The sequence below is a fragment of the Andrographis paniculata genome, unplaced genomic scaffold (assembly GCF_009805555.1).
Source record: "Andrographis paniculata isolate CXL003 unplaced genomic scaffold, ASM980555v1 Contig74END, whole genome shotgun sequence".
NCBI classification, from domain to species: Eukaryota; Viridiplantae; Streptophyta; class Magnoliopsida; order Lamiales; family Acanthaceae; genus Andrographis; species Andrographis paniculata.
The window spans coordinates 787,551-806,270 of NW_026137611.1; the positions used below are offsets into that span (position 1 = coordinate 787,551).

The 18,720-nt window shown below is 30.5% G+C and overlaps 1 protein-coding gene across 2 annotated transcripts; it reads left to right on the forward strand.

Moving 5' to 3' along the window:
• The first annotated feature begins 8,504 nt into the window (after positions 1-8,504).
• Positions 8,505-15,259, forward strand: LOC127266159 (phosphoenolpyruvate carboxylase 2-like). 2 transcript variants are annotated; one of them, XM_051296315.1, is made up of 11 exons: positions 8,505-8,647; positions 8,731-9,010; positions 9,706-10,097; positions 10,266-10,350; positions 11,108-11,330; positions 11,776-11,879; positions 11,987-12,074; positions 12,331-12,485; positions 13,042-14,040; positions 14,138-14,524; positions 14,649-15,259. In XM_051296315.1, the coding sequence occupies exons 2-11, from the start codon at positions 8,846-8,848 to the stop codon at positions 14,949-14,951; spliced, it is 2,901 nt and encodes a 966-aa protein (XP_051152272.1). In that variant the 5' UTR covers positions 8,505-8,647; positions 8,731-8,845; the 3' UTR covers positions 14,952-15,259. The 2 variants fall into 2 exon arrangements, with proteins under 2 accessions (XP_051152272.1, XP_051152274.1); XM_051296317.1 differs by having other exon boundaries at positions 8,505-8,635.
• The last annotated feature ends 3,461 nt before the right edge of the window (positions 15,260-18,720 follow it).

Genomic DNA, 18,720 nt, shown 5'->3' on the forward strand with positions numbered 1-18,720 from the left:
CGCATTTTAAATTTTATAATTTTCTTAATTTTAATTAAACTATTTACTTATCTTAATCTTAATTTATAATTATTTTTACTAAATAATAATTATTTTTATTAATACACTTCTTAATTACTTATTAATTATACTTTACCTAAATTCTCGTATCTACAGTAATACACTCATGTTACATGGGACGGAAGGAGTATATGATGCTAGTAATTATAAATTGAAAATATCCAAAATAAGATTATTTTTTTTAATATCCTACCATCATTGAAGCCCAAAGTGATCAACTATTGTCACATCTTCTAAATTAATTTATTTTAATTATTATTATTTTACCTTTTGTCTTTGTATTTGAAATTGGATGAAATTTTTGTACCATTTATTCGAAATAATCCAACAAATCAAATCCATTGTTTTGCCAAAGAGTAGGAATTTTTTTTTTCATCATTCAAGATCATTTAGAGCTTAAATCGATGTTTTATTTACTTTTTCGGCCTTCTTTTAACTTTTAGAATTATTCTTTTTTTTAACTTTACGTTGATTCTCTAAAATATAAATAAATAATTGATGCATATTTTTTTAAGTTTAATTTTTTTTTTAAATAAGACGGTCATTTAACATAATTTAACATGGTATCAGAATTGAAAATTTCTGTATTCAAGTCTCACAATCTTCATTTAAAGGGAATTCAAAAGTTTAAAAACTAAAATTAAAATTTAGTAAAGTTAAAATGGATTTAGGATTTTAAATTATGTTAAAAAAAAAAAGAAAAAAACTGAACATGCCTAAGATTTGAATAAAGTTTAAAGTACTATTACATATTTATATAAGTATAGAAATTTCCCAAGTTTATAATTATATATTTTTATAGTTGGGTCATTTTTCATTTTTTACAATTTCACCTAATAAGCTGCAAATTGATTGTACGTGTAATAATTAATTTTTCGATTTTTTTTTTAAGATTCAATGTTTGAATTTTTATATTTTGGAATAGAAAGTATATGATGTTTAATATTTAAATCTAAATTATATAATATTATATACAAAAATTAAATTTTAAAAAGTATATATATATATTATAAGAAAAAAAAATACATATATAACAATACATACAACACACCAACTTGCAATCATCATCAATCATATGTATCATATCCATCTATATGTAGTTACAAATGACACCAACACCACACGTTGCTTGTGCCTCTTGTCCCGTGAGCTCGCGGGCTCGATCAAATATATATCATTCGAAAACTCGTTTGTGGTATTAATACAATTGGCTCTTCCCGCATTCTAAAGCCAATTAACGCCGTCTTCTGTATTTTTTTTAACTCTGCAATTCTCCTTTATCCACCAATGTAATGTTAATTTCCGCATGCATACATATTTGAATACATAGTTTAAGTTGATTTAAATTTTTATTTAATAGTATTATGATATAGTATTTTATATAAAAAAATAATAATATATTTTTATTAAAAATTGTAACAAATAAATAATATTAATTTCGATTTTAAATATTAAATGAACAAAGCCAACTCTTGCTCCTAACACTGATGATCATTATTGATAAGGGTGTCAATTTTCAATACAATACAAAAATGTAAATCTATTTGATAAAGCAAAAAAAAAAAAAAAAAAAACTATTTGATAAAGCAAAAAAAAAAAAAAGTATGCATTTAAGCATAAATTTAGAAATTATACCTCTCTCATTTTCCTCCCTCCACTTTTTTTTCATTTGATTTGATTTGATTTTTTTATTTTTTTTTAATGACTTGAAAATCTGCATCTTCTATCTGAAAGTGTGCACCGGATAAACCCCCAGTCGAATATAATATCATAAAAACTAGGTCCGACAAAGTCTTTTTTTTTTTCTAAAATTGCTTGTATTACAATGCTATCTCTATAATTATAGAAAAGATACTTAACGTCATCATCCACTCCTATAAAAAAATCTACTCCTACTATTGTGGAGTAAAAGATGACATAGTCATGTGGAAATAAATAGTTCAAACTCATGATGCTTTTAAATTTTGCCTATAATTTGAACTTTTAATAGTTATACATCACTTAATTAACTAAAGTTTAATAGTATGATAAATAATAAATATATATTTGATTTGATATTTTTTTTAAAAAAAAAAAAAATTTAAAAATAAAACAAGCATAAAAATTTCACAAGTAAACACATTGTACTAGTTTTTTTCAATTGTTGCTGTAAGATCATATTAAATGTATGAAAAGTAGAAAGTTTATTTTTCATATAACAGTTTTCAATAATATTTTTTTCAAATAGCCACAATTGTTGTGTAATTTAAACATAGCCAAATTATAATCTTGGAATATTTTGAAGCTATGTAACAACATATATCATAGATATCTATAGCATATTTATAGTACGATGATATGCTATGTTATAATATAATATTAATATATCACACAATATATATTGTATTATATAAAAATATATATTATTTAATTTTATAGCATATGTTTATTGGGTCAAATTAGCCATGATTTAACTGGATCAATATGGGATCCGCATCCGTATAATATATATTATAATAACAATTGTGTTGCAAAAGAAAAAGTTTGAGCAAACAAACTTGTAATATAAATATATAAAAATACTAAGTTTTGAATATAAAATTATATTTTAACTTAATATATATTAAATAAAAAGTTAATATTCAATTTAATACTATTATGAAAAAAAAAATTATGAACAATAAAAACAATAGGGTGTGTTTTGTTATTAAATTTTATCAAATTTCTATTATTAAAAGAAAAATAGTTCTTAAAAAATATCAAATCAAACATTTTTTTTTATTTTTATATTATATTAAAAATTAATTTTTAATTCAATATATCAAATCTAACACCTATTTATATCTGTATCATACAATTATTCAAATTTATAAATTTTACTATTCAAATTTCAAACTAAAATTCAAACTCTCGAACAAAAGTACAAAACACACCTAAAAGATCTCTACAACCGACTTTGAGTTTGTTTATTTGTGTTTCAAATTATTAATTTTTTATTATTCAATTAATATGACTGTAAATAAAAATATAATATTTTGTTGAAAAAATGACAATATTAAGATATAATTTAACTTAAAATTAAAATTAAAATACATCACAAAACAATCAAACCTTTTGGGTGTATTTGTTTCGAGTTTGGCTAACTTGAGAGGTGCCACACCTACACAAATTACAAATCTTCCTGCTCTAAATTTTCGGGGCATATACTTCACCAAATTTTGATTCTTTATAATATCTTTTTTCTTTTTTATTTTAATATTAAGTTAACAACTTAATTTTTTATATTATACTCAAATTAATTTTATATTAAAAATATCATATTATATATCTGTCTAAATTCAAAATTTTTATTATTAAATTCCAAATCAAAATTCAAATCTCCAAACAAATACATCATTAATATTTTTTTCGTCTGTCAAAACTTTTTTTCCCCTCCACTAAACTATGTACAATCTACTAAACACTTTTCATTCATAATTTTATTATCTTTACTTTAACAAATAATAATACTATTATTTTCTAGCTTGATCTATTATATATATATGTTATGAAAATTTCAGGAAATCAAGATGAGAAAACAAAGACAAAAGAACACAAGAATTTGGTAACCCAGTTCGATCACAAAGATCTACGTCTGGGGGCGCTGCCAAGCCAGGAATTTTACTATAAAGTACGCAGGCACATGTTAAAGTGAGAATGCATGGATATTTATAGCCTAAGCCTTTGACAATAATATCCAAATCATATCTCTAAAATCTAAAATATAATATCCAAATCATATCCCTAGATTTTAGGATATAATCAGGCTTCATATCCCAACAATCTCCCACTTGAAGACTGATTTCATCTTCCACTTCAACATACCTCATCCAATCTCCACTCCCCACAATTCGGTGTTCTGATTCGAATCATTCCTTTACCTACAATTTTCAGTGTCTCATCATCTCCAAGATAGACAACACCAAAATTACCTGTGGTATAGGATTCCATGATTCTCGAATCACTGCATGAGTGGAATGACGTTCGACCAAAATCCATGACTCCATTGGACTGCTGACGCTCAGAATCAGCGCATCGGATATCTCCTCCGTTGCGTTTGCTGAACCCTGATCCTTCTCCGGCGCCCTGCACTGTCGTTTCAAGTGCCCCTTGCAGTTCCAATATACCACCTGACTTGCATCTTCCTTGTCCTTATTCTTCGGCTTCAACTTTGACCATTCTTGATCTTCACCCTTTCCTTTTGCCTCAAATCTAAATTCAGTCGAGACATTCTCCCAAAGGGTTAGTCGAACCGCACTCATCGTCTTCCTGTTGATCTTCTTGTATTCGGCTTCATCCATGTCTTCGGATTTCTCCTTCACTACCGCATCTAGATCTTTACCATTCATGTAATCTTCTATATGCATATTTTAGAAACCGAAGTTCATACCATCGAATACCTTGACAACATGACGATCACCCATCTTGACTTCCACAAACAAACCTAAGGTTCACTTGATATGAGAGCACATCGGATATTCCGCTGCGTTTGCCGAAACCCTTATCCTTCCCTACCAACCTTGCACCGCCTATCACAAAGGGACTCGCTGCCTGACCTACCAGTCGGGACCGACCCAACACCGCCAGGAGACTTTCGACACAAGGCACCTCCGCAGGTCACAAGGGATTCCCACAACGATCCAACGTCCGATTCCTCTCAATCCACCCTATCAACGAACTAGGCTCTGATACCACTTGTTATGAGAAAACGAGAAAGAAAGCAAATAAAGAACACAGAGGTTTTACGTGGTTCGGTGACGGTGTGTCAACCTACGTCCACGGGCAGGAACCGGAGAGATTTTATTATACTGATTCAGAGATTTACAATGTGTCATCCGACTAAGAACCATAGTTGTCTATTTATAAGCACCCCAAAACACCCTAAACCGTAAACATATTTGTTATCGATTAGGATAAGCCCAAAAGGAACCCTGCCAATTGAAACAACCCTTTCGCTTTGGTTTAGGGTCGGGTAGACCGCTAAATCCAAGTCACGTTTCAACAATCTCCACCTTGACTTGGAGTTTCTCCAACCGCCAAAGGTTCGTCAGTATCTCTTAATCGTCTCCTTCCTGCCAGATGCCCCGAGAGGGCTTTACCTCCTACGAATATTCACCAAGTTCAAGCAGTGCTCAAACTTCTCCGTCGGTAGCGCCTTTGTCAACATATCAGCTGGATTGTGCTCTGTAGCTATTTTCTGAATAGAAAACTTGTCTTCCTCCAGAACATCACGGATAAAATTCAACCTTACATCAATGTGTTTGGTTCTCTCATGATACACTGGATTTTTAGCCAAACTCAAAGCACTTTGACTATCACAGAATAACACCGGTTTCTCCACCTTCAGGCCCAAACTCTGCACCAGACCATGTAACCAGATACCCTCCTTAATACCTTCAGTCATTGACATGTATTCCGCCTCAGTCGTCGACAATGCAACCGTAGGTTGTAAAGTAGACTTCCAACTGACTGCACATCCAAACAAAGTGAAGATAAAACAAGTTAGTGATCTTCGTTTCACCAAGTCACCCCCGTAATCAGAGTCTGCATAGCCAACAAGACCATCACCATGGCCTTTATCATCATATACCAGACAAATATCAGACGCTCCTTTCAAATATCGCAAGATCCACTTTACAGCTCCCCAGTGAGCTTTACCCGGATTAGCCATAAACCTGCTCACCACACTAACCGCATAAGCGAGATCCGGTCTCGTACATACCATCGCATACATAAGACTTCCAACTGCACTTGAATATGGAACCGTCTTCATGTAACTAACCTCTTCATCTGTAGCCGGTATAGTGCTTCGATCAAGTTTAAAGTGTGCCGCCAAAGGGGTACTTACCGGTTTGGACTGCTCAACAGAGAATGCTTGCAAAACTTTCTCAATATACTTTTCTTGAGAAACCCATAACCGTCTTGCTTCTCTATCACGCCAGATCTCCATACCAAGTATTTTCTTTGCCGTACCCAAATCCTTCATCTCAAACTCACCCTTTAGTAGAGCCTTCAAGTCATTAATTACAGCCATATTTTTAGCTGCAATTAACATATCATCCACATACAACAGCAGATACACAAAGGAATCAGTAGAAACTTTCAGGAAATCAAGATGAGAAAACAAAGACAAAAGAACACAAGAATTTGGTAACCCAGTTCGATCACAAAGATCTACGTCTGGGGGCGCTGCCAAGCCAGGAATTTTACTATAAAGTACGCAGGCACATGTTAAAGTGAGAATGCATGGATATTTATAGCCTAAGCCTTTGACAATAATATCCAAATCATATCTCTAAAATCTAAAATATAATATCCAAATCATATCCCTAGATTTTAGGATATAATCAGGCTTCATATCCCAACAATATATATATATATATTATGAATTTTTAATAAAATTTTTATAACATTTTACTAGATTTTTTATCTATTTCACTTTAATATTAAAATATCACTATATTTTTATTTTATTTTATTTTTTATGTTCGTGTTCAATCAAAAAATATTCTTATATATTTTTTTAGTAAAAAAACTTATTATTTTTCTACTACTTCTTTACTATTAAAAGAAAAAAAAAATTATTTTTATCAATTTCTTAAAATTCATGTCCAATCAAATTAACATAAATTTTGATGGAGATAACAGCATTTTTTTGATGAGAATGTTATTCTTAGACCATCTCCAAACCACTGCATTTTGCAGCGGTTTTGGTATTTTTTTGGTGTATTGTGTAATTTTAATATTTTAGTAGATGATATATAATTTTATATTTTAAAAAGTTGTATGTAATTTTATTTTTTTTAAAAAAAATAATGTATAATTTTATTTTTTAAAAGTGATATAATTTTAGTTTTTGGAAAGTAATATATAATTTTTAAATAATTTACAAATTATATATGTATGGATCTAATGTAAAAATAAATTAAAGTTGGAGTGTAATTTATAAATATGAAAAGTTATATAAAATAATATAAAAGAGGAATATACAGAGAATATACTTTTTAGAGTAAAAATTGAAGTTTATGGTTGGAGTAAAATTATCGTAGATCAACTGCATTTTTACTGTAGAAACTGCAAAAATAGAGTAGAGGGTTGAAGATGATCTTATATACTTATATGTCAAATTGAAATATGTCAAATTTACTTTACTCTGAATTTTGTTTTGTCCATATCAACAGCATATTTGTTAAAATTACTACTTAACATGCAAATCTTATATAAATATATTTGGTTAGCGACACTGTATTTTAAATATTGTAGATTAATAAATTACTGATGATATTTGTAATATGTAATGTGTCTATACATACTAAAAGATTAAATAAATATTTTGTACTTAAACGATAAAAAATAACAAAATATATACTTATCAAATAAAAAGTATATATATTTTATTATTCAATAATTTTTATTTATCATATAAAACTAATATTACATTTATCATCAATATTTTCATATAAATTAAAAAAATTCACACTGTTCTGTTTAGATATGTTTTTAAGACTTGAAATTTTTCTAATTAAAAAATTATAAAAAATTAGTACTTAATTTGATATTTTGTAAAAAAAAATATATTTAATTTAATATTTTTTAAATATAAAACAATACCAAATGAGTAAAAGTTAATTATATAAATGAAGTTTCAACTTCACCAAAAAAATATTAAAATCTAAAATGCACACAAAATCAATTGAACGAACTTAAAATTTAACTAATAAAATACATCAAGAATTGAATAAACAAATTAAAAATAAAAATAAAAAAAGTGCTAATACATAGAAAATTTATTAATATATATTCTTTTAAATAAAATTATATAATAAATATTATATATTTAAATAGAACATAAGTAGTAGATCTATAATCTATTATATTAAAATGATAGTCCACCACCACCACATATAAAAAGCTTTTGTTGTATTCATATGTAAACTGTTAAACAGCGAATATTCCAATTAAATATCCAGCTCTGTAAATAAAATAAAAGATAAGCATTATTTTGTCAATAAATATAACAATATCAGTTATTACCATGTATATCATATAAAATAATGATTTGTTTTATCTTGATTTGAATTTAAATTTAAATAATATTACTATGATAATATTGTAAATAAAAAAAATAAAAAAAAACCTTATTTTTATTGACATGCTAATGAAATAATATTGATTTTTATTTGTATTCAAAAAGTAAAATAAAATAAAATAAAAAGAAAACAGAAAAATTCGAACGGTATTCTAAATGCCGTATAAAAAATCTGTACTTTCGGTTTTGACTACTCTAACGGTGTAGATCTATTTGGCGTTGAAGTCCCGGGACTCTTAATAACTTTTACCAGAACAGACCTACGAATGAAGTGAGCCATGGCTGGACTATCCTACTATCCATCACTAATGGCTGGGGATTTGGATGGGCGATTTTGTCTATATAAACCCAGTGGAAAGAGTCCTTGAACTCAACCACGAGTCCTCACTCGCTAGCATTTTCGTCTCCTCTCTCGCCTCGTGTCTCCTCCATCCCCCCCCCCCTCTCCCTTTGTTTCCCTCTGTCTGGGTTCGTCTACAGGTTCACTTTCGTCCGTGATTTGGTTGAATTGAAGTGCGCAGAAACCCCGTGGTGTTTTAATTTGTTTCCCTTGATTTGTGCAGGGGACAGGTGGAAAGGCAAGGAAGAGGAGAAAAGGGCTGATTTGTTTGTGCTTTTTGCCTTCTGTTTTTGGAAATTTGCAGGCTATATAGAGTGTGAAGAGGAAAGGGGAAGAAAATGAGTCGGAAGTTGGAGAAAATGGCATCAATTGATGCGCAGTTGAGGTTGTTAGCTCCCGGGAAGGTTTCCGAGGACGATAAGCTTGTTGAGTATGATGCCCTGCTTCTGGATCGCTTCCTCGATATTCTCCAGGATTTGCATGGCGAAGAAATCAGAGAAACGGTAGCTATATTTATTTTATCCTTTTGACTTCTGTCTAGCAGTCCTTTTTGGTTTCAGATCCTGGTTTTGAGCTGAATATATATATATATATATATATGTATAGTTGCTTTCTTGATGGTATTTAGACATTGGAATAGCATTCGGGTTTGTGAAATTGTTTCCTTAGGTTATCCTAAATGAGGAATTCCAGTACCTATTTTGTAAAGTCATTAATACCTTTTTTCGTGTATTTATGCTGTTTAAGAATTAATAAATTAAATCAATGAAAGAAACTAGTGTGCCTGATGTTTATCAGCAGGTAGTTTACTCTCAGACATCTTATATAATCTTTTGATTTGGGTGATAATATTGCTGATTTCATGGTCTCTTATCATCCACAAACATGTTTGTTGATTCGTGGTCATTTAATGATAGCAGCCACTTGTTTGTACCAAATTTGAGTAGTCTCACATCGAATTTTGTGGTGGTTGAAAGGGTTTGTTTTTTCCATTTGTAGTTTTGTTTTCTAATTGAGTGAATTTAAGTCACAAGGTGTTCTTCCCATTGCCTTTCATGGTGTTTTGATTCGTTTTTTTAAATGTTTTTGGTAATTGTTGCAATTATCATTGTCTTTAGTGGAAGATGATGAAAACTAATTGTAGCAGATGTGTACCATATTTTGTGAAACTTACATGGAGTGCTTGAATATGGACTAGGTTCAAGACTGTTATGAGATCTGTGCAGAATACGAAAGGAAGCGCGACCCTCAGAAACTGGAAGAGCTTGGGAAAGTTCTCACTAGTCTAGATGCTGGTGACTCTATTGTGGTTGCGAAATCATTCTCCAACATGCTTAACTTAGCCAACCTTGCTGAGGAAGTTCAGATTGCATACAGACGCAGGATTAAGTTAAAAAAGCGCGACTTTTCAGATGAGGCTTCAGCAACAACTGAATCGGACATTGAGGAGACCCTGAAGAGGCTGGTTGGACAACTGAAAAAGTCCCCAGAAGAAGTTTTTGATGCTCTGAAGAATCAGACTGTGGACTTAGTACTGACAGCTCATCCTACCCAATCTGTCCGTAGATCTTTGCTTCAGAAACATGCAAGGTTTTGAATATACTCCAATAATTCTATGAATTAATAATAGTGTCAATACAGTACTGTCTTATGGTTGGATCAGCGATGTCATGAATATTTATATTGTTTTTTATACACTTAATAAATTTGCTTGGTCAAATAGTGGGCTTCTTACACCTTCCACTTGAGTTTTTGTAGAATCCGAGACTGTCTGACTCAACTAAATGCCAAGGACATTACTCCTGATGACAAGCAGGAACTGGATGAGGCATTACAAAGAGAGGTACGCAATTATCAGATTCAACTATTCTGCTTGCGATCAAAGTTACACTACGAATATTTATCAAGTGACAATTACTAACATTTATTAGTTATTTATACTACATTCGGATGTATACCAATTTGAGTTGGGCATGTTGGACTTTCATGACATCTAAAAATATTTACGTGGTGATATACAATGTTGAATTCTATGGTATTTACATGTGTGTATGCATACACATACATGGCTGTATATTAACAAGAATAAGACATTACTTATGATTCATATGTAGCCTGAGATCTTGTAAAGCAGTGGATTATGGGTCTCTGTTATGACTGGTTTTTACCTGAGAATTTGCTCCAGCTGGACAGTCTCTTAGATGAATGACCACCTGAATCCAATTGAAATTTTGTTGTGATAAAAATGGGTTTCTTTTCTTGGTCAATCAACTACCTAGATGAATAGGAATTTCAAGTTTGTTACGGTTTGAATGGATAAAATAGTGAAAGAACTACATGATATGCTTTTTTTAAAAATCAAAACTGTCTTTTGTCCATGATGTGTGAAATATAGATCTTGGTCATGTTATGGAAATATTTCACTATTTTAATATTCTTTGGACAATAATTCATGTTTGCAAATGGATTTCTCATGAAGAAATGTTTTATTCTTCTATATTGGATATATATATATATATATGCAAAAGTTGTTTATGTCAATACATAATGTCAGAAAGCATAACCAAATATATCTGGATCTCATTATCTGAAATTTTCAGATCCAAGCTGCATTCCGCACGGATGAAATTAGGAGAAATCCTCCAACACCTCAAGATGAGATGAGAGCTGGCATGAGTTATTTCCATGAGACTATATGGAAAGGGGTGCCAAAGTTCTTACGTCGTGTTGACACTGCTTTGAAAAACATTGGGATAAATGAGCGGGTTCCTTACAATGCCCCTCTTATACAGTTCTCTTCTTGGATGGGTGGAGACCGTGATGGTATTGCCTTCTGTTACTTAAATGAAATCTATCCTATAACCTTCGATGTCTATAAAACTAGGAATGCGGTATTTGCAAGTAATTTTAATGGATGGCAGTGAAGAACAATGGCAAGACTTGACTATTTCAATGCATCTTCTACTACTACTACTACTTTTGCTCTCTCGGAATTTTTCATATATACTATAATGATACTTGAATATGTGTTCTTCTATGATCTTAGGTTCTGTTGGGCTTTCTTACAAATAATATTACCACTATATTTTAATATTTTAACCATGGGAAACATCTCATTTACTAATTGAGTAACTTTGATCATGAAGTTGCACCATGCCTTGAATAATTATCATGATTCTCAGTCACATGAACGATAATATGCATCAGTTTGATTTCAGTGTTTTCAGTATGTCTTAATTATAATTAACATGTATTCTAAATAATCTAGGCAATCCTAGGGTAACTCCTGAAGTCACCAGAGATGTTTGCCTGCTTGCTAGGATGATGGCTGCTAATTTGTATTTCTCCCAGATAGAGGATCTCATGTTTGAGGTAAGACTTTGATTGTTAACTTGCCCTTTAAATTTCAATTGACTAACATTTTGAAAGTTTTTCATTTTCTGCCTTTACATTGTTTTATGTTGCATTGTCGATGGTAGCTATCGATGTGGCGCTGCAGTGATGAACTTCGTGGACGGGCTGATCAGCTGCACATGTCCTCAAAAAGAGATGCTAAACATTACATTGGTATGCTAATATGTTGAATTTGCTTTTAGTGTAGTATTTAGTGGCCGTCCACTAAGGATTATGCTGTTGTAGTTATTTCAATTATCTCTGTCTTAATTAGTTTCACCAAGCTGACACTACCAACTTGAGTAATAGTCCACCCTGTTTCAAAGCATTCTATGTTTTTGCTCTTTCGTAAGTAGGGCTGTGGTTATGCTTCCATCTTAACAGAAAATTAAAGACTCACAAATAATATATTCATTTGCTTTTCTCTCAGAATTTTGGAAGCAAGTACCTCCAAATGAGCCTTACCGTGTCATTCTTGGAGATGTAAGGGACAAGCTCTATAATACACGCGAACGTGCCCGCCAGTTGCTAGCAAATGGCATATCTGATATACCTGAGGAGTCAACTTTCACCAATGTTGACGAGGTTTGTTTCATGCTTATTTTAGTTATTTATCCCCTTATAGGGAATCATTTGTGAATAGCAAGACATACAGTGATTTTACTATACAAGAAACCTCTTTTAAGTTTTTGTCTTACTGTGTTGCTCAGAGCTTTTAGATACAGCAATTGTTTAAGTCACTCAAGCTTTATGTGTTAATATGGACTAATATGTAAGCTTCAGCATTGTGCAGACAAAATGATGCATTCAAATGATGATTTTTAGGTCCATAGGTGTTCTCCAGCTTTCATATGAGCATATTGGCAGTCTCTAAATTAAGTGGATTAGATTAAGAGATACTATTCGGAGTAGTCATAGCTCAATTTTTTAGTCCTTTCTAGAACTGAAAATGTCAGAAACATGCTGGAGGGTGCTACTCACTGCGGCTTGTGATCATGATGTGTTGTGCTTTGCAGTTAATGCAATCTCCCCTAAATGAATTAAAGAAAGTTGTCGTACCGTATTTTTATTTATCTAGTTTTGTATTATGATTGATCTTTAACCATAAACTCATATGAGAGAGCTTGTGTATTGCCTTCAGTTTCTTGAGCCACTTGAGCTGTGCTATAGATCACTTTGTGCGTGCGGTGACCGCCCAATTGCTGATGGGAGCCTTCTAGACTTCCTACGACAAGTATCCACATTTGGACTTTCACTTGTGAGACTTGATATCCGGCAAGAGTCTGACCGACACACTGATGTTCTAGATGCTATCACTAAGCACTTGGATATTGGATCCTACAAAGAATGGTCTGAGGAGCAGCGACAAGAGTGGCTTTTATCTGAACTTAGAGGCAAGCGTCCCCTGTTTGGGCCCGATCTTCCTAAAACTGAGGAAATTGCTGATGTTTTAGACACATTTCATGTCATTGCGGAACTCCCGGCTGATAATTTTGGTGCCTATATAATATCAATGGCAACTGCCACATCTGATGTGCTTGCTGTTGAGCTTCTGCAACGGGAATGCGGGGTCAAAACACCTTTGAGAGTCGTTCCACTGTTTGAAAAGCTTGCTGATCTGGAGGCTGCTCCAGCCGCTGTTGCTAGACTCTTCTCTATTGATTGGTACCGTAACCGGATTAATGGAAAACAAGAAGTCATGATTGGTTATTCAGATTCAGGAAAAGACGCTGGTCGTCTATCTGCAGCTTGGCAGCTATACAAGGCTCAAGAGGAACTCGTGAAGGTGGCAAAGGAGTATGGTGTGAAGCTGACAATGTTTCACGGCCGAGGTGGGACAGTTGGCCGAGGAGGTGGCCCAACCCATCTTGCTATTCTGTCTCAACCACCAGACACCATACATGGTTCACTTCGCGTCACTGTTCAGGGGGAGGTTATAGAACAGTCATTCGGAGAGGAACACTTGTGCTTCAGAACCCTCCAGCGTTTTTCTGCTGCTACACTCGAGCATGGCATGAACCCTCCAGGGGCACCAAAACCGGAGTGGCGTGCGCTCATGGATGAGATGGCAGTTTTTGCCACAAAAGAATATCGCTCTATAGTGTTCCAAGAACCTCGATTTGTTGAATACTTCCGCCTTGTAAGAAGTTTCTACTCCCTATATTTTAAAAGTCATGTTGAAATAGAATTGAACATCTTATCTTTACATTTAAAATTGTGTTTCTGTTACTTTTCAGGCCACACCGGAGTTGGAGTATGGTCGGATGAACATTGGTAGTCGACCATCTAAGAGAAAACCTAGTGGTGGAATAGAATCACTTCGGGCAATCCCATGGATATTTGCATGGACGCAAACGAGGTTTCATCTTCCAGTCTGGCTTGGATTTGGGGCTGCAATGAATCATGTGATTGAGAAGGATATAAGAAATTTTCAAATGCTGAGGGATATGTACAACGAATGGCCTTTCTTTAGAGTCACAATCGACTTGATTGAAATGGTGTTGGCTAAAGGGGATCCGGATATTGCTGCTTTATACGACAAGCTTCTTGTCTCAGAAGATCTGTGGTCGTTCGGAGAGCAGCTGCGCACTAAATACGAGGCAACTCAGAACATCATCCTTCAGGTAATTGGCTCGGCTCGGTCTCTTGGATGAAAAGCTGTCATTTTACAATTTTTATTAGCTGCATTTTTCACTCTGACTGGAAGTTGAAGGAAGGATTTAATTACTACTGTTTGGGTGGTTTTAGGTTGCCGGGCACAAAGAACTCCTTGAAGGCGACCCCTACTTGCGGCAAAGGCTGAGACTGAGAGATCCATACATAACAGTGCTGAATGTGTGCCAAATTTATACGTTGAAGCGCATTCGCGACCCGGGCTACAATGTGACAGTGGGACCGCATCTTTCAAAAGAGATAATGGAGATCAATGCGAGCAAACCGGCAGATGAACTTGTGAAGCTCAATCCTAAGAGTGAGTATGCTCCAGGGCTGGAAGACACACTTATCTTGACAATGAAGGGCATTGCAGCTGGACTGCAGAACACCGGTTGAGTGAGGGAGGTAGAGACATGTTTGTTTGCTTGTTTATGGTTTATATATGTATTAGTATGAGTATGAGCATGAGTGTTTATGTTGGTGGCTGGCTGGCTGGCTGAGCAACTTTAACTTATGAGGGCAGAACAGATCAGGTTTACAAAGTGCTCTACTACTGCTGCCTGCAAACTACGAGGTAATATATATTGTAATACTTCTTAATAATAATAATAGAGACTTGATCAGAGCTGGCTTTGGAATAAAGTTGTAATGGTGGATTTTGGTATTTTGTTTAATATGAAAAAGTTCTATATTAGAACACCTAACCGGCTCATGAAGGTTGCCTGAAAACATCATCTGTTCTAGAAATAGATTTTGATTTTCCATGATTAATCCAAAGTTTATTTTATCATTTTTGTCTGTTTCACTGGCCCATAAAATAATAGGATTTAATACTAAATTATTTTTAATTTTTATATAAATTATAAGACTTATTTATTATTTTTAATTACTCTATGGTTGTAATAGTCTTTCAATCTTACCACTCTCGTTTGACCATTTTTTCATTCGAAAGAAACATGATGTTAGATAGTGTTTCTCCAAACATAGGGGGATGGAAGAAAATGAACGGATTGAAGGTATGAATGACTTTTCACAACACCAATGTACTATTAACAGGCATGTTCGCCTAGTTTGCAGGGTATTAGGTGCGGCCGGAAGTTTACCCAGTGTGCATTTTCGGATAGCGGCTGCAGATTTTTACGTCCTAAAAATAAAAAAAATACAAGGCAAAAATATTTATATTCATTTCTAGTTTGAAAATTATATTATTTTTTATTATGATTTTAAAATTTTATGAAATTTCCTTATATTCTAGAAAAAATTATACAAATTCAATTTTTAAGAATTTTAATTCAATATTTTTTAAAATACAAAAAATTTTATATAGTTTTTAAAAGATTTTATGTAATTTGTCAAAACATAAAAAACTTTATGCAATTTTTATGTTACTGAAAAAATACTATAGACTTTTCAAATTAGAGATGAATTATAAAAAAAAATTCCAAAATGGAGAGTAACCAGTCATCTGTAAATGGACAATAAAATTAAGTATTGCAATGTTATAAATTTGCAATGGGAACTAAATACAAAGACTTCGTTTGGATTGACTTCTAGCAACTGCTTTTGGCTTCTATTTTTAAAAATATTTTGTACATGTTTGTATTGATTTCTGCTCAAAAGTAAAAGCAATTTTTTAGGTTGAAAAATATTTTTTTTTCACAAGTACGTTGAGGGGTAGCTTCTAACCACTTTTCAGCTAAAATTACTATTTTATCTTTAATAATAATAATAAATACAATACTATAAATATATTATAAAAATAATTAATTTATATATTAAATTTTTTTGAAAAAAATAAAAAATAAAACTATATTATTATTTTTAATTTATATATTATACTTGAATTAAAGTTTAAAATTATAATTGAGATAAGAAATTTAAATAGTAGTATATACTTTTTTTAATTATACTAAAAATTATTAAATATAAGTCATAAAATTTTAAAATAAATTAGAAAATACAAATAATTTAATACTCCTATTATATTGTAATTTTATTTTAAATATATATATTTTCTTTAAATTAAAATTTTAAAATATAAATAATTTAATTTTAAAAATATTTTTTTCTATACTTTTATTTAAAATATTTAAATATAATTAAAAATTTTTTTAAAAATATATATAATTTTTATAAAAAAAATACAATTATATTAACAACATGTTCATTTTAATAATTTTAACAGTTTAAAAAAAAAAGCACTTTCAACTCTCTTACATTCAAACAATTTTTCAGTTTTTTATAAAAAAACTGCTATTAAAATGATTAATTCAAATACAAAATAACTGCTTCTTTTTATTTTGACTTCTGATTATTTTGTATTTGTCTGTACATAAAATACATACTATTTCACACATAATTATGTCAAATTAAATCACAAAGTACAAAAATAATAATAATTATTATTATTATTATTATTATTATATGAAGAAGTAGCCACAACCTACTATTGGATGAATGGAGAGAGTGTTAATTCTAAAATAATCTAAAATTACAAAAGATAAATTAAAATAGAAATTTGACTTTCATTACATAGATCTTTTTTTTTTTTTGTTTTAATTTTGGTATTATTTATTAATAATATTTATTTTTTAAAAAAATATCACATCAAATATTTTTGCTTATAAAATAACGTATTATATATTCCCTTCGTCCGTAAGTAAATTTTTTATTTATATTTGACGTCATTATTTTTAACATTAACATATTCTTATATTTGTATAATTTTTTATACAATTATCATAAAACACTCAATATTTTTGTCATAATTGATATGGACATGCAAAAAAGTAAAAGTAAATGAGAATCTTACTCTTAGTCAAAGGAATTATATACTATATATTACTATTTCATATTTTTTTAAACATCAAAAACTTTTATATAAATGGAGTTGAGTGTGTTTGGTTTGAATTTCAAACACAAATCAATATTATTCTATCCGTATGGACAAAAATACAATATTTCTTTTTTATAAAATATTATACTCTTTCCGTCCCATTGAAAGGTTATCATTTTTCATTTTTATTTGTTCCAAAACAAGGTTACAATTTTCTAATTTAGTAATTGTACACCTACTTAATATAATAAATACTCATTTAACTTACAATATATTACACAAATGCCATTACTTTTATATTATACCATACTAATAGGGATATTTTTGTCTTTTTTATTACAATCTAATATAATACTAATATTAAAAAATTCACGTGCAAAAAGCAAACACCACCCTTCCAACGGGACGGAGGGAGTATTAAAATATAATTTTTAAAAAAATCAAAAAACTCAAAAGTTTTGTATCTTATATATATATATACATAGTGTCCCGGTCCATCTCTAAAATCAATAGAAAATAATAAAAATATTTTTATTAGTATCTATTATTTTTAATATGAAGTACAATTATATACTTCATTTTTGCTTAGACACAGAGTTTTAGATATTAAAAAATTAATAAGTAATTAAAAAATATATTAATAAAAATAATTATAAATAAAAATAAAAATGACTAAACAATTTATTTTAAATTGAAAAAATTTATAAATGATTAATTTTAAAATGTAATTAAAGTGAATAATTAAATTTCCAAAAAATGAAAAAGGCAAATTAAGTTGGACAGACAAAAATAAAAAGAGTGGACAAGTAAAAAGTAATGGGTCGTATAGAAAATGAAATTTTAGAAAAATTAGAATTAATTCTCTTGTACAGTAAAACAGAGAATTCAATTAAAAAAATATAAAAAATACAAGTATTTGAATTAATCGATCAAGAATAAAAAATTAATCGGGCAATAAAAATTTTGAACGAGTGAGAATCCATAAAAAAAAAAAATTAATTAATTAATTTTGTTAAATAATAAATTAGATATGATGTGTTGTAAAATTAAATTTTAGTATAATTTTTTTAAAAATAGTAAAAAAATAAATATTTAAATAATAGATTGAAGTAATATAATTTAATAAATATAAAAATTAAATAATATAAAAAATTTAAAAAATATATATAGTGCATCAATGTAGAATTCTTTACATTTCTTCTTATATAACAGAGAAATGAACAGAATGAATATATATATTGTTATGGGGAAAAAATATTTAGAAATAACAATAATTGGTTTGTTCATGAGCGAATTTATTCAGACCATCTCCAACCACACCCATTTATG

Bases quoted from the DNA above. Each gene is read 5' to 3' on its own strand.
- LOC127266159 (XM_051296315.1), top strand. From the start codon at position 8,846: ATGAGTCGGAAGTTGGAGAAAATGGCATCAATTGATGCGCAGTTGAGG. The intron at 11,331-11,775 runs GTATTGCCTTCT...TAAATAATCTAG, and splicing joins GATGGGTGGAGACCGTGATG to GCAATCCTAGGGTAACTCCT. The intron at 11,880-11,986 runs GTAAGACTTTGA...TGTCGATGGTAG, and splicing joins TAGAGGATCTCATGTTTGAG to CTATCGATGTGGCGCTGCAG.